This window comes from Manduca sexta, chromosome 16 (assembly GCF_014839805.1).
Source record: "Manduca sexta isolate Smith_Timp_Sample1 chromosome 16, JHU_Msex_v1.0, whole genome shotgun sequence".
Taxonomy (NCBI): Eukaryota; Metazoa; Arthropoda; class Insecta; order Lepidoptera; family Sphingidae; genus Manduca; species Manduca sexta.
In genome coordinates, this window is record NC_051130.1 from 7,325,879 (window position 1) to 7,343,037 (window position 17,159).

Below are 17,159 nucleotides of genomic sequence, written 5' to 3' on the forward strand. Positions count from 1 at the left end.
CCTACCACATCAACATAGTAATATAATTTCGAACTGGATTGAAGGTGTCAGCTCGTCTATAGAAAACCTTTATCGTATAAAATATTTAGATTAAGTTCTGCCTCGGACACGTAGTTGTATTACGATACAACTGCAGGGCTGAGGTCTCGGGACCAATCCCCGGGTCATGTGACATACGGTTTTAGTATTCAGCATCAAATCGAAGTATGGAATTTGTGCCCAATATGGCAATAGGCTCGCCCTCTATCACATCATGAGACGGAATAGATAGGACGAAAAGTGGGTGCACGCGTTGCATCTCTGTCTAAACAACGAATGTGTGAGTACCTAGACTGATTTAAAATAAAACATAAAATTTAAAAAATATATTTTAATAAATAATGAGCATAATATTTGATAGTACTAATGTGATGCTTTAAATTTACAAGCCCCGTGAGTATTCAGCAAACCTTCCAAATATATGTGATCGTGAGATAATTGACAACAACTTGGTCTAATCGGTAGAGTTGATGAAGGCGAGGAAGTCCTCCTTGTAAATGCCCTCAGGGTCTTCCTTTTTAGCGAGCCGCTCCCAAAGGTCAGGCAACTTGGTCTGGAAGCCCTTCACTACCGTCCTTATGAGGTGTCGCTGCTTCGGCGTGCATTTTCTGCATCTGGTTCTCAGCGCATCGGGGATATTCTCTGCAAGTAATAATTAGCATTAGGCTATTTTATCGAATCTTATAAAAATTTAAAATCTTTAAGAGAGTATAGTATAGAACTTCGAATTAAATGTAAAAATATAAGTAACCACGTTAAATACGATGTAAGTGCTGTAAGAAACTTCAGAAAAGAGAATTCAATCAAGATTTGTCATTCAATCAAATGTACAAGGATCCATAAAGCCATTTTGCATTTCTCTATATAAAAGAGTATAGGAAATTAATTATGCGTATGATACAAGTGCTCCAAGGATCTATAATCCCAAAAAGTAATGCAATGACTGCCTTAGTGATGGGGTAATATTATGATGCGACTGCGGTATTGAGGTCTCGAGTTCGACCCGCTGGTCGGACAAAGTGATATTGAGCTTTTCTCCTTAGTACCACATCATGGGACGGAAAATAGGTGCACTAGTATCGTCTCTGCCTACCCCTTAGGGAATAAAAGTCGTGTATGTATGTATGTCTGTAGGATTTAAACATTATGTTATTATTACTTTTGAATTCTCTTCCTTCAACCGTGCACGGTCCCTCGTCGAGGAAGCATTTTCCGTAGTTTTTCAGTAGGCGAACGTTGCTGACCAGCTCGTTAGCATCGAAGTTGTCATACTGCGTACTGTAGTATTCTTCACACGCGACCGCTGCCACGAGCGCAAAAAGTACCAAAATTGTCTTCATGTTGCTTTCTGAAAATATTTAAATATTTATGTTGTTTAATAATAATTTTAAATTTGTCAACATTCAGCCAGTCTGAACTCTCAAGGTAATAACTAAAGTAGGAGCCAGTAGAGTTGCCACAACACAAGTACCAAAGTAACTTGAAATTTTACTGTTAATGTCAATAGATAGACTGGAGGAAAAGTGTAGATCAAACAACTTTTTACGCTATTTCGCCCGCTTTCGACTTTTGCAGCATGTTCCTTATATATAATATCGTTAGGTATAAGGAAACCGATATCAATAGACAGTAGCGTTTCAATTAAGTAAATACCGCTGAATGAAGCTAAATAAGTGACCCAGCAATTTATATCTGAGATATTAATCAATATTCTTTGAAATGAAAATAAGACAGACTTTAATCTTGTATTTTTAAATAATATTCAAGTTATATGAATCTACAATCTATTAAGCACTGTGTTGTACGCATTCTTATTTAACATAATAATTTACTAAGTAAGAGTGTGACCAACACTTTCTTGTTTCTATTTAATAACATTAAAACCAGCTAAAAACGTAGGGAAAATCTGTTGAACTGCTAATATATGTATATTTACATTTTTCAACAATTATAATGAATTTAACCAAATCTAAACGTAATTACTAAGTATATGTTTTAACTCATGTATTTAGACTGTATTGTATTTTCATGATTTAAGTCTATACGAGTATTTGAAAGCAAATAAGAGGCTAAATACAATAACATTGTTTCCTTGTTAGTCTAACAATTCCAGAAAATTATAGGATATTTTATTTTATGACCAAATCTATGTAGTAGTAATGTTTTCCTTATTTAAATAAATATAACTAAAATTATGTTAGAAAATATAACTTACATAAGAAGTATCCTGCACTATTGTTCTGTCAGAACTGTGCATTGGTATCGACCGAGATTCTTTTATACGGAGCTTAGAGATGGAAAATAATTCAGCATACGTATATAAATAAACAACAATCAGATCTCGCTGACGTGTCCAAACTTGCGAGAATAGGACGTGCAAACTTGACCAGTGTCGAAGCATTAATTTAACCGAACGTGATAATGACTAAAAGCAACATCACTTGGACCTTGAGACGATGGTCGTTAGGTACAAAATTTATCAATAACTAAATGACAATTTTGCAGGCTTCCGCATTGGAACAATCCTTATAAGGTATAAAGACGTCAAAACACCTTTTACATTAAACTTCATTCAGAGCCTTACATAAGATACATAAAATGACCTATTTATTTGTAGTGGCAGCTTTCTTGAACACATACGTCTTGGTCACACGAACACCTCAGTCCGCCTCTTAATCAGGAAGGCTGCAAAGCCTTCAAAATGTCGGGGAAAAAAACGTGATAAAATCCGTGGTCCACCCCATAACCCAAGCGTCCAAGTGACCATCATATTTATTTGTTGGCCAGGCGATTAAGTGACTTCTAGTAAAATTTCTCATTAGTAAAAATGAGGAATTAAATAAAAATAGAAATGTTACCAATTTTATTTTAGAAATATACTTCATTAATAAAAAAAAAATTCACGACATTCTGTAATGATTATTTATTTAATATATGCCAAGATTATTAAATTCGGTACGGCAGCGCTCTGAGGTCCTGGGTTCGAATCCCAGGTCGGGCAAAGTGATATTTGAGTTTTTCTGCTCAGTATCAGCCCGGAGTCTGGAATTTGTGCCCGATATGGCGATAGGCTCGCCCCCTATCACATCATGGGACGGAACATACTTGGCGAAAAGTGGGTGCCATGGTTACGCTTCTGCATACCCCTTTGGGGATAAACTGCGTGATGTTGTGTGTGTGTGTAAGATTATTAAATGGAAATAAGTTGGGTCTTATTTGTTCATTTTAAAATGGTGAAATATCCGTAACATTTATACCATTAACTACAATTTTAAGTATACCTAAATATATGGTTGAAAAGTAAAAACAAGAAAAAATCTTTCGTTAGGGGTTTTATCAAGCCAATTTGGAGATTTTTGGGGTTTTTCGATTTAGCGTTAGGAGTAAATATTTTCAGATTTGGTAACCCAGGATGAAACCAAGATGAGCTAAAAACTGACCTTTAAAGATGTAAGGATTTCAAAAAGTACTATATAAGTATGCTGTTAGAAAACTTTATCTTCCACACAAAATGTAACAGTAATTTTCCAATTTATGGTTTATTTTTTATAAGAGAGTGGTACTATCCCGGAACTCCAAGTACAAATATGTTTCGGAGAAGGTTACCATATGAAAGACTTTAGCTGCATTTGACAAGCTCTTAAAGGTCTCAAACAGTAATTTATGAAAAATTATACTCTCAGAATAATTTCAATCTTGATCTTAATTTAAAAAACATTTGGTAATTAAATTGTCAACAATAGTATCTATTGTCTTTCTTGCTATCTACAGACTTTTACTTTAAAAAGTATTTATGCCGGAAAATCAGACTTTTAGGGATCTTAGATATTTTAATAAATTGTACCTGTATTTCCAGATAAATACTTACCAAACGCGTATACTCTATTGAACGTGCACTTCCAGTTGTATTATTCTTCTTTAAAATTGCTATACATGGAATACGTTTTGACCTTCCTTAATAGCTTTATGGCATGGTTAAAATACAGACAACATTATTGCATATATATTTGTCACAGCTACTACTGTATCTGTTCTAATAACTATAAATTAAACATATTTGTTTACCATTTTTGTCAATGATATAGATGTTTCTTTCGCTTATTGAAGGTTAAAATTAAAATTTGATAATATGACATCGACATATTGACGAGTAACAGTTTTATGAAGATTTCGTTTTCGCAACATTTTTCAAGTTTTTTTATTATCCTTTCGAATAATTTTTCCTCCCTCTTTTGTTCACTTCAAATCTATATTTTATTTTATATAATATTTTATCTAATTAAGTTTCAGTTAAAAACAAAAAAAATCTTCTGTTCATTTTCCATACATTAAGGGCGGAAACCACTTTTTATGAAATTCTATCAGCTACACACTGTTAAAGTCTCTTGATCACAAATTACATCCTTTCAAACGTTTTTTTTCTAAATTATCATAGTATGTAATTTGATGTTATAACAATATCTCCGTGTTTTATATATTTTTATAAAAAATAATTAAAAATAAATAAATAAAACAAATAAATTTAAGACGAAATTCAATAGTACTATGTTGGCTCGTTACAAATTAGTCTAAAGTAATACAAATAACAAACATAGTAAGAGGTTTTTCGATATATTTCATAAACCAAATTTCTATATATATTTTTCCGATATTTATTACTGGGGTTTTAAATGTGTAAAAATAATAGGATCCATAAAAAATAATGGCTTTTTGAGATCTTCAGCTAAGGTAATACCTTAGAGTTAGCTGAAGATCTAAGGATACCTTGGATTTTTTCGTGTTTCCACCGGCGGTAAGCACCTGTAGAAAATTCCGACAGTGTACTTTTCCGAAACCAACAATAACTTATATATTAATCCATGATATGATCTATATATGTAAAATTTATCTAAATATTCCGTTACGGCTTTCTCTTTTAATAAAAATCCATATTATAATATTTATATGTAGAAGGATTAGGAATATAAATTCATGATATTAGTAAGCAAAATTTTTTTCTTTAAGATCTATTAATTATTTTTTTGCTAGAATATATTTTATATTACCCGCCCGTATAGAGACCACCGTACACATATACACCTTACCCTGCCATGTAAGTGTGTCACGTACCGGTAACAGCCAGTGTATATTCAGTTCCAGAAGGCCAGCATAATTGTGTCGACTGTTGAGGGATACTCATCTGTCTTTAGCCGACATTCTATTGGACCTCATTCTACTTAGTATCAGGTGCAGTGGGATATTTAGCCGTGCTGACATATAAAAAGAAAGAAATTATAAAGTTTATTTCGTTTTATTGTAACGCAGTCGCATCGCTGTGGACTACAAGTTTTCTTCACAAATACAACCGCCTCCACAAGAGGATTGTAGCTTCCGTATATATTATACTGTTGATTCGACTCGCTTGGTCGCTCAGGTATAGCCAGTGCTTTACCGTTATTCATATTATATTACATAGTATTTCATTAAATTATTGATAATAATTAGAGGATCATTGCAGTTAGTTGGTATAGAGTACATGCAAAAGGAATATAAAGGGCATTTTGATATAGCGTTACTAAATGAAACCACATACCTACTTAGCTTCATGAAAATAAAACTTTACAATAAATTACTGAAACTGTGGATGTAAAATAAGAATATGTAGGTTTTAAAGAAAATAAATACCAAAAAGTTTTATTTCAATTTTAGACCTCCCAATGCCAATGTCACAACTGCAAAATAATTCCTCGCACCGCCTTGATTCCATTTACAGTCAGAAATAAACTAGCAGACTCACCATATTCGAACTAAACTAAACTAAAATCAAAGAATCAGAAAGTTAACAGGGATTATTGGTGAAAATATTCGTTATTTCCAGCAGATTTTTGGCACATTGTTAGATGAGATAAAGACGAGTATGTGATTTCATTTATTAACACAATGTCAAAATTACCCTGTATTGTGAGCGACTATCCTACTAATATAATAAAAGCGAAGGTTTTTGAGAGTAGTTGTATGGATGTATGTTTGTTCCTCTTACACGAAAAAACTACTGAACGGATTTGTGTGATACTTTACAATAATATTGATTATACATCAGAAAAACACATAGGCTACAATTTATAATGATTTTGTGTAATTTAGTCATAATATAACGTTACATATCAAGTAAGTCGGAAAAAAATATTCCTTCTAAACGAAAACTCCTTCACGCTGGCGAATCCGCGAGCAAATACTATTAGTTCATAAAGCGAAAAGTTTTCTATAGTAGCTCATTGCGAAGAATTGCCTTTCAGGGTCAGCCAGTGCCCATACTACATAGTACGAGTTTACAACCACTAGGTACCAGTAAGACTTGGCGACACAATTCTACCGACTCTGTCAAAGGTCACGATGTCTTACTTTGGACGACATTGTATTTCTTAATTTAATGTATAAGAATTTTATTTATATTTCGAATATATTTGCCTTAAGGTTCAAATACAAACACATATCACGCCTTTATCCCTAAAGATAGAAATAAACTGGGGCACCAACTTTTCGCCATGTATTCCTAAATTTAATGTAAAAGAATTTTATTTATATTTCGAATGTATTTGCCATCAGGTGCAAATACAAACACATATCACGCCTTTATCCCTGAAGATAAAGATAAACTGGGGCACCAAGTTTTCGCCATGTATTCCGTTCCATGGTGTGATAGAGGGCGAACCCGCCATATCGGGTTTGTATTTAACTTCTATCTTGCAGGTGGCACTATGAATCACTACAGTGTTGTAGGAACTTAAGTGGCGGAAAACGCCTATCACGCCGGCGAAGCCGCGAGCAATTTCTAGTATTGCACCAGTTGTTATAAAACATTACTCAATATCATAATCAGTAACAGTGCAGCTGCAAATCGATTCCTTCACGATCCATATTCAATTCTGATAAGGTCTGTTCTACTTCTATCTTTTATAAAACATAAACAAACAAACACATATCACGCATTTATCCACGAAGGGGTATGCAGAGGCGCAACCTGGGCACCCACTTTTCGCCAAGTGCGTTGTCCCATGATGTGATAGGGGGCGAGCTTATCGCCATATCGGGCACAAATTCCAGGGCCAATACTGAGCTGAAAAGATCCAAATATCACTATGCTCAACCTAGGATTCGAACTCAGGACCTCAGACCACTGCTATACCACGCATGCAGTACAATTACGCCACCGAGACAGTCATACGCCACATTTTTATAAAACGTGCAATTAACTATGTACTTTTATTGTATGATTATAGTCTATACTATTATATAGACTTAATTAACTATGTACTTTTATTGTATGATTATAGTCTATACTATTATATAGACTATAATCATACAATTAAAGTACATAGTTAATTGTATCACAGTTTATTTGTTACTACGTATTAATCGCGACTCCACCCGTCTGATTTTTCAAGGAATAGAAATCCACTGTGCACAATTCCAGAATAAAAAGTTTGCTTGTATGTGATCCAAGACTTGGTTTATCTGTGTGCTAAATTTAATTCAAATACGTTCAGTTGTTTCGGCGTTTACATTAAACAAACACCTAAACTTGCGCACATACAAACAAACTTTCCCATTTATAATATTAGTAAGAACGATGAAGACCTATAATCAGGATGTTTCTATACTTATGATCATATTATGTCCTTTCGAGTGATTGCCTATACACAATATCTCGTCTGTTATCTTACCAGAGGCACTTTATCCCTTAAGACATTCCCCAAACTGGGTCGCTGCCTACATCTGGGTCCTGATTGAATATTGGATGAGTGCTGAAAATTAGAACATGACGGACCGAACGGGTTAACAGCCGCACGGCCACTAATGGACAAGAAAAGTGACCAAAATTTCTGTTACGCGCCGCTATCCTAGCCGATTGACATCGGGCGTTTCCGGAAGTATTCGGCTGCTCGGGCAGGCTGGCAGAAGAGAAGATATGTCACGCGACGACTATTCTATTATTCTCTTTGGTTGCACGTAGTCAAAAATGTTTAAAATGAGTGGAATGAATGTGAAATAATGGACCACCGTAAGGATTTTCTTAAACAAAACTCAGAATATTGAACTTTTATTGGCGTCATTTAACTTTGTTAAATTTCTTTGATATCAAACAGCATTAGTAAAATTTTAAGATCAAAAACTAAACAGTTTTTGTAAGTTCTTAAATATGGACCATATGGTTTCAAATGGGGACCATATTGAATGTTATAAAATAAAAATTTAAATTATGTAAAATTTAATCAATCAATTATAATAACTGTTTACCCCAATTTACCCCAGAGTAATATTTGTTCAAGTGACGATCTTACATAGGTAGTTAAAACACACATTTTATATTGACAAAATCGAAAAATGTTCCTCGTGGATTAATCCGTGGGGGTTACTTTATGACAAGCGATATAGAAGCCGTGTTTATACGAATACGAACAACTTTCTTTGTGAAATACCGGTGGTCCGTATTAAAAGCCTGGTCCATATATAACGCGTTTACTCTACACAAGTTATAACGTCAGTTACAAACCACATACAGTGATAACTGATAAAGCTCTATTAGGAATGATTGCCGATAGGTATTTAAAACACATGAATCACGAAGACAATAACTAAAGAAGATGCAACATTATTTTCCTTTGTTATACACTTTCATAAGTCACTTCCTCATTTCACACACTGAAGTAGTTAAAAATAATAGTCTATTACCTTTTATTACTAATAAAGACATTCAGTGGAACAAAAAGGAAAAAGAAAAATACAACTTGACATAAATATATATGTTTTATATTTTCTACGAGTATGTTATTTCACGCTGTAGAGCAAAGAACTTAGATTTTTAATAGTAAAGGGCTCGAGCCAATAGTCTACAGTGTACTCCATGTCTGTACAGTGCGACTTGGTATGTCATCAATGATCAGTCAAAGCGGTTATTAAGATTGACTTCATTTTGAATTTACTGGTGGCAGGTGAGTTAGATCTCATAATATATGAAAGTTGGCCTGGGTAGGTACCACCGCAATGTCTTTTCTGCCGCCAAGCAGCAGTGTGTGGTCGCTGTTGTGTTCCGGTTCGAAGGACATTGTAACCAGTGTAACTAATGGACATAATAAGACTTAACATCTCATGTCTCAGGATGACAAGCGCAGTGAAATACCAAACAATACTTTGTTATTCAAGGTGTTAGGTGGTGTTTTTACTATTTATGGGCGGTCGTATCACTTACCATCAGGCGAACTGCAAGCTCGTCTCGCCATTCAAAGCAATAAAAAAAATATGCAATATTTAAAAGAATATTAGTTAATTTATAGAATCTTAATTTTATTTGGGTAATCTAGTTTAATAATAGCCCTAAAATAATAAAATGATAATCATAGCCTAGGGAATTGCAAGTACCTGATAACTTCATATCAAAAGGTATAACCCTTGTTATTATATATGTTTGATGAAGCGAGAAAGTTCTGTTCTTAATAATTGCATTTATTTTAATGTTATATTTCTTCGTTTTATCAAAGTGCTACGTCATTAAAACTTCGTGTTATGATGATAAGAATAAATGTTCGAAAACGCAGTTAAAACCTTCGATATTAAACAAGCGGGTCAAGAGCGAACATTTAGACTCAATTTAAAGGTCACCTAAATATATGAAGTGTTGCCAATACATAAAATTGTATTTAGTTTTTTGAATCATTTTTGTTTTTATACCTCACTGGTGATTGTGAATAAAAATTTATCTTTTCTGTACATTCATTCAATTGTTTTCGAAGTGACAAACGTTAATTTATTATTTAATATCGTGACATAATGAAGTCTTTTTTTCCATTTTGTACGGCATCTTTATCTTATTTTTTAATTTTAAAATATACATACTCAATACTTAAACATATATTACGATTTAATAACATGTTAATTTTGTGAAACTAGTCTAATATAAGCACAAATAATCAAGCAACTACTAAAATCTATATATTTCGCACGACGAAAACACAAGGATAATCGGTATATCAGTAAAACAAGTTTTTAAAACAAGGTAAATGCAAGATCACTACTACACAGAAACCACGCAACAGGAGAATTGCAAAGACGTATTATTGTACCCCATTGGGCTCATTGAGGCAAATTCAATCACTCCCGATGACATCACACACTAAAAGAGATACGAGTTCCAACTGACACTAATTGAATGCGACGACTAGTGGACCGATCGGCTGCGTCGACTGTTCTAATATAACCTCGTTTGCAGCACTCGTCTGTAAAAAATACGTACAGAGAAAATGACTGTGTATATTGCTGGATTTATATGCGCACTTGTCCTGGTAAGTCCTTTTATATCTCTGCTTACACCTACTTACATTCCATAATAAATTACGCGTCATTAGAGTTCAAAGTTTGCGTTTACGAGTGATTTTGTAGTAAATAATTTCTCTTACTACGTAATTAATGACGTAGTTACAGATTGTATAGAAAAATATTTTCTTTTTAAGGCAGCGTTAGTGTTGGCTTGGATAGCGTATTGCATGTTCGTGAGAGAGAGACACAAGTCAGAAGTGTACCAGTACAGCATCTCCGATCTGCAGCATCGGAACTACCTCATGTCACAGACGCCGGAAAACGAGAAAAAGGAAGAGAAAGAACTGACTGTTGGTTATTTCGTTCTGCCGTCACGCAAACACAAGGAAGAGGATTACAACAACAGACCTGATTACCCGGAAAGTCCTGTTCCTATTTCACAGCCTAGTACCGATAAATTGATTGAAATATTAAATGAAGAAGAAACACACTACAAAGATGGGATATATGAAGTTGACTCAAAGGTTATGTACAGCGAGGTATAATATTCTTTTGACAATATTTTCTCAGAGTATTGCACAACTATAGAATAATTATACCTACCTTCAGCACCTAAGATTTTTTTAATAATTAGCATTACTTTAAAGATATATTTTTCTAATAAAATTATTTTAGATATCGACATTTCTTTATTAATAATTCCTTCACTCACATTAAATAACCATAGATCAAATTTTAAGCACGATTAAAAATTAAAATAAAGGTATTCGTAATTAATTTTGAGACCATATAACAAACTTTGTTTTTATTAATTACGGTCTATCAATCAAGAATAATTTTAACGGTCTTTTAGCCTTAACTATTTCACAATATTTTACTTGTTTGCAAATAGCTATTACAAGTTATTATAAAAAAATATAACCTATAGATGTATAACTAAACCTGTAACACCGATTTGCTAGAACAATTTCCATTTTATAGTTCAGACAACAAAGACCAATACATATAGTTTTATAAAGACTTATGAGCAAACCATCACAAACATAAAATGTGTAGTAAACATCACTTAACAATAAAGCAAATAAATACACACAATACAACCGGCTTGCATTTTACATGGCTTCAATGCAGTTACGTAACTGCGCAGGTCATATAATACATTCGCTTGGAACTGGTTATTGAGATAGACTCTTAAAGCCGTCTGCGACTTTATCGATCACGCTTTTCTCCGTTGGTTTGAACACGTGTACGACAGCGTCTCCTGCGTCGCTCATAGTTTTGACCACATCGTTCCAGGCGCTTTTTATCGAGTCAAAAATGTCGCGTTTCTCTCGAATACCTTCTGACGGGAACGCCGACACGAATGTGATGATGAGCTGAAATGTTTTCAGTCCGATATATATTGTAGACTTTTAAATTTCAAATAAATATCTAGCAATATGTACTTAATTTTGATGTGAGAATATTAGAGAAAATACTGGCTGATGAAATTTTATCGGCATCGAAATGAAAAATATGTTTTTTTTAAATAATCTACTTATATGAACTACATTGAATATCGGATCTTTAAACAAAGTTTATTTTGATTATTCAATAATGCACGTACTCTATAAATAGCGTTATACAGCCGATAGTGATAAAAACTAGTGCAACCAAGCGATTGACACAATATCTGGCATTGTTTTTTTAGTATACTGATACAGGCATCAAGACAAAAGTACAAGTATCGATATTCAAAAAAAAATAAAACGAGAAAAGATTTTATAAAAATCAAAATAAACTACCATGCTTAAAATCGAAAGCGCAGAACAGTAGTACTTGTGATTAATAGTAATGACCCGACCATGACATCTATGAATGGATATGGAGTACCTACAAGCAACAGCACAGGAGAGCGAAATATAAAAATCCACTTACAATGCACAAGAATATCAGCTTAAAATCCATGTCGACACAGATTAAATTTGTTTGCAATTACTGCAACAATAGATGTTATCGGTACAAAGTTCTGCCTCCTACTGGAACACAAAGGAGTAGCAGGAAGATTTGAACTCGGTTTAGCCACGCATTCGAGTCAGTAATCATGCGAGGAGACGAAATTACAGGCGACAATAGATGGATGACGCACAAGGGCTGTGTGTCCGATGGCCAAACATCGTTCCAAACAATAGATTGTATTTTATGTTCATTTTAATGATTTTATTGTGGAAAAAAAATTGACCTATTTTATTAAAGTTGTTAGTACTATATACTACTACTATTACTATATAAGAATTTTGTCTGAAAAGCAGCACAAAAAATTGTTTTTATTATATATATTTTTGTCAGTACTAAATATTACACAATATTTTACTTATTTTACAAATAGCTGTTGCTAGTGAGGCTAGCAACATAAACAATTACGTATAAACTTTACTACTAACTTATGTTGCAACACCGATTTCCTAGAGCAATTCCCATTTAATGGTTATTACATACGAAGGTAAAACAAAGGGCACTATTACGTTTGTTATTATACTTATTTATATACAGACTATTGATAATCCATCAGAAACATATTAAATATATATCACTTTACAATAAAGCCAATAAGTATAAACACATACAAGCGGATTGCATTCTACACGGCTAATGCTTATACATAACTGTGCAGATTTAATACATTCCTTCGGCAACATATATTTTCGACAGACTGTTGGTGCTCTCTGCGACGTTCTCCATCACGCCTCTTTCCGTTGTTGTTGGTTTAAATACATAAAGGACAGCGTGTTCTGCGGCCCCTAAGCTTTGAACCACTTCGTGGATAACGCTTCTCTGTGTTGTGGGTCTGAATACATTCGCGACAGCGTGTCCTGCTTTGCTCAAAGTTTTGACAACTTCGTGCCAAGCGTGTTTTATTGAGTCAAAAATGTCGCGTTTCTTCCGGTCACCTGATGGGTACGCTGACACGAATGTAACTATGAGCTGAAAATTTTTGACTCCAGTATAAAAATAAATAATCCATATTTTTTTTATTTGTCATAGCAATAACTACAACCAATAAGTGCACTGCAATCCAAACATTTCGTCTAGATATCAAACTTTGATTGTTACATTGTATTGTGTGTGCACATGTGTTTTTTACAATGTTGTTAAGTATTTACGACCAAATAAGTTTTAGTAAATTTGCAGCATGACAAAAATGTTGTTCTCAAGAAATAGTACCAAATGCCTTTATAAATTTTATGGAATCCAGATTTGTAAACTTCTACAGCCTAGGGTTAAAATTATCATGAAGTGGAATAAATGAATAAAAATTAGAGATTCAACAAAATTTTTATACTTAACCTTCAATAAAAAAATATAAAAGATTAGTTTAAGTAGCGTTTAGTGTATTTGTCACAAAACTTATTCTAGAACTAAAGAACCATGATGATAATGACGTGGTCAATCAATCATAAGATATTAATTATCTTGCGGTGCGTGATGACAATAATTAAATTCGATGTCATGTTAATGACTTCAGTTCTTAACGAACTTGTATTTGACGCAAAAGTAACTAGTAAGTAGTAATTGGCAGATGTCAATCAAAACTGAGAAATGTATAAAACTGTTTAGTAATAGTTTCCCTTTAAAGTCAACTTGTGTGTTGCCTATACACATTCGATGAATCCATCTGTTTCGATAAACACACGTTACCAAGGTTTGCATCTTTTCTTATCTTAATTATAAATGCCATAGTTTGTGAAAATATTTAGATGTTTGAATGTTTGTTAGAAGAAAGAGCAGATACAACTGAACTGATTTAAATGAAAAGAAGAGGATTTGAAAATGATTAACCCGAAAAGCCTTGCGGGCTAGCGAAACCGCGAGCAAAACCTAATTTTTGTATAATTTAAAATACATTACCTTAAATGGAAAGAGCAGTACGGTATCACTTGTGATTAATTGTATTGGCCCAACCATGACACCAATAAGTGAAAATGGAGAACAAACGACAGCACACTTAAATAGAGAATAATAAACATCCGCTTACAGTGCACAAGAAAATCAGCTTAAAGTCCATGTCGACACAGATCGAATTTGTTTGCAATTACTGCAACAATAGATGTCGGTACAAAATTCTGTCTTATACAGGAATACAAAGGAGTGGCAGGAAGATTTGGACTCGGTTTAACCACCCATTTGAGTCTGTATTTATGCGAGAAGACGAATTTTCTGGCGACTATTGAAGGATGATGTACGAGGTCCACCTGTCCAATAGCCAAACATTATTCCAAACAATAAGTTACTTTAATACTTACATTTATTCTCAAATACTTAATACTAAGCAAGAAGGAATTAGCGTTAATGCTCTGTTTTGCGTGAAAAGCAATATCCAAAATTGTTTTTATTATAGTTCACATCTCTACGTACTTGTTATTACCAGTCGCAAATATGCATGACAAACGATCCATAAAGTTTATGATTTAAGAATTCCATCCAATTTTTTTGGTATTTCGTTTAGTAAACATAGAGCCAGTGTCTTGCAATCCATATTTTTTTATTTAGGTTGGTTAATAATGAAAATTGTTCCTTAATACTGATGTCTACTGACTTTAATAGCGAAAGGTATCTTATCTTCCAGGATCTTTCCACTAGGCCTAGAACAGCACCATCGGAATAGATTGGACTAACATCAAGCAAACTTGGTATGACTGAGAACCTCAATAGAATCGGTTTAGGTTACGGCACAGACAACCTGTATGGAATTTATTATTATTGTGCAGACTTGATATTGGGTCACTTGCATCTTCTATAAGGTCAGTCGGGGGAAGTGCACCATAAAATTTTCATAGCTGGATTCAATGCTAAATAATTTCTTTTTGTGCTGACTTAAGAATGTAATTTTATTAATTTAAGAATATTTGGTATTTTGTGATAACAAAAAAATGGTAGTAGGCGCACTTGCCTCCGGAAATGGGGTAAGAGCGCCTATGTAAAAAAAACGCCAATATGAAACATTATAAAGAAAACACTCACTTTAGTCCATAGAGAAACAAGTTTTACTCGCATTGCTCTTGGATAATTTTTAATCACTCAATATTATAACAAACTATGGCTGTCAAATCAAATTCGGGGTAAGTGCGCCATATATATGTAAATCAGGGCTTGAAAACATTTTAGATTTCTTTTTTATATATAATTTTTTGCTATGTTAGAGTTTTGTGTGCGGATATGTTGGAATAAAAAAATGGTAGCCCTAATATAAAATCCATTTAATTTTTAATAACTAAAAAAAACATACAAAAATGTAGGAATTAACAATTTTGAATGCGTTATAACTCAATTACTTAGAATTTGGCCTTATGACATTTGATATGTTTTAGCTGCATTATATCCAGATAACGTGCCTGATCGAACAGTTGCAACCTATTCACGTAAAGTCGCTCTAGACCAAGGTATTTCAATTTTTCTTTTGTAAAAACGAATTAACTAATACGCCCTTTTATTTAAGTCGGCTCAAAACAAAATACCTTGACTACAAAAAATTCTGCTGTATATAAGTATAACATTTTAATAATAATAAATCATATTAGTAAAACTTATTCTCAAAAAAGGTTGGTTATATATGGATCAGGGGCAAGTGCGCCATACGACTATTAACTGTGGCGCACTTGCCCTACTCGTCAATTTTTAGGTACATTTTTCGCATTGCTAAAAAATCCTTTATTTTAGTATATATAAATAAAATACAGGCAGGAAGTTAAAATAAAAGGTTTAAACTATGTATTCACTTTACTGGTTTACAGAAATATGTTAAAAATCTTGAAATATTTGATGTTATCTTTTACGGGGTCATCTCGGTTTACAGGTCTAAATGACACTTAAAATAAAATGGCGAATAAATCGTATTAAAATGAACATAGCCATTTATGTTTTTAGTGGAACTGTATTTCAGTTAGTAGCATAGATGTAAGATTGCGGTAATTGTATAACATCAATAGTTTTCGATTTTTTTAGGGCAGGTGCACTTACCCCGTCGGCGCACTTGCCCCACCTGACCTTAATTATAATTGTTTTAACCTACAGTGAAAATAGTCTGCTTAAAACTTAATTTGTGTAATATGCAGCTCTATCGTGTTATTCTATAGTTATTAAGCTACTAATTTTGGTTCTGACTGCCTTAGTGGCGTAGTTATATTTGTACACGATACCAGTACGACTATTGCGCTGAGATCCTGGGTTTAATCCCGGGTCAGATCAAAATTGTGGCAGGGTTTTTCCAATAAAATTACTCAGTCGCAGCTCGGAGTCAGGAATTTAGCGCTGTGATATCCCCGTGCCTCGGAAAACACGTAAAGCTGTTGGTTCTGCGTATGATCTCCCTCCGGTCATGTCAGATTGCCATCTCACCGGACTATGTGAGTGAAGGAACAAAGAGTGCAGCTGTATTATTGCGCACACACTTGTTCACTACAATATCTCTTGCGTACTTGGCTGCTTCTCGTCGAGATAGGACACCGTAGCAGAAATTCGGTTAGGAAGAAATCAATCGTTAATCAATAATAAATATATTGACAAAGTAATGTTTTGAAATTTACATGCATTTCACGCAGGTATATCGATGCATGGGTCTAATAAATTTTCAGCAAATACGGATGCACGCACGGCATTTACGTTAAACGAAATAAATTCTTATCAACCGAAATGTCTGTTAACATTTAGCCTACATTGATGTTTTTATTGTTCATAATAATGTATCATACAATATAAGTAAGTACTTAACTTTAAAATATTTTTTTGCAAAAAATCAAAAACCGTGAGTCGGTGACTAATTGAAATGAAATTCCATACTTTATGGCTGA

At 33.6% G+C, this 17,159-nt stretch overlaps 3 protein-coding genes across 3 annotated transcripts; 1 reads left to right on the forward strand and 2 right to left on the reverse strand.

Moving 5' to 3' along the window:
* Positions 1-355: 355 nt before the first annotated feature.
* Positions 356-2,425, reverse strand: LOC115446236 (ejaculatory bulb-specific protein 3). Its single transcript, XM_030172816.2, has 3 exons — positions 2,255-2,425; positions 1,199-1,387; positions 356-681 (listed from the first exon to the last, which is right to left on the reverse strand). Exons 2-3 carry the CDS (start codon positions 1,377-1,379, stop codon positions 494-496), a joined length of 369 nt encoding a protein of 122 aa, XP_030028676.1. The 5' UTR covers positions 1,380-1,387; positions 2,255-2,425; the 3' UTR covers positions 356-493.
* Positions 2,426-9,885: 7,460 nt separating this feature from the next.
* Positions 9,886-11,014, forward strand: LOC115446270. Its single transcript, XM_030172871.2, has 2 exons — positions 9,886-10,358; positions 10,527-11,014. The coding sequence occupies exons 1-2, from the start codon at positions 10,317-10,319 to the stop codon at positions 10,875-10,877; spliced, it is 393 nt and encodes a 130-aa protein (XP_030028731.1). The 5' UTR covers positions 9,886-10,316; the 3' UTR covers positions 10,878-11,014.
* On the reverse strand, positions 11,009-12,381 carry LOC115446271. Its single transcript, XM_030172872.2, has 2 exons — positions 12,250-12,381; positions 11,009-11,708 (listed from the first exon to the last, which is right to left on the reverse strand). Exons 1-2 carry the CDS (start codon positions 12,277-12,279, stop codon positions 11,508-11,510), a joined length of 231 nt encoding a protein of 76 aa, XP_030028732.1. The 5' UTR covers positions 12,280-12,381; the 3' UTR covers positions 11,009-11,507.
* Positions 12,382-17,159: the final 4,778 nt, after the last annotated feature.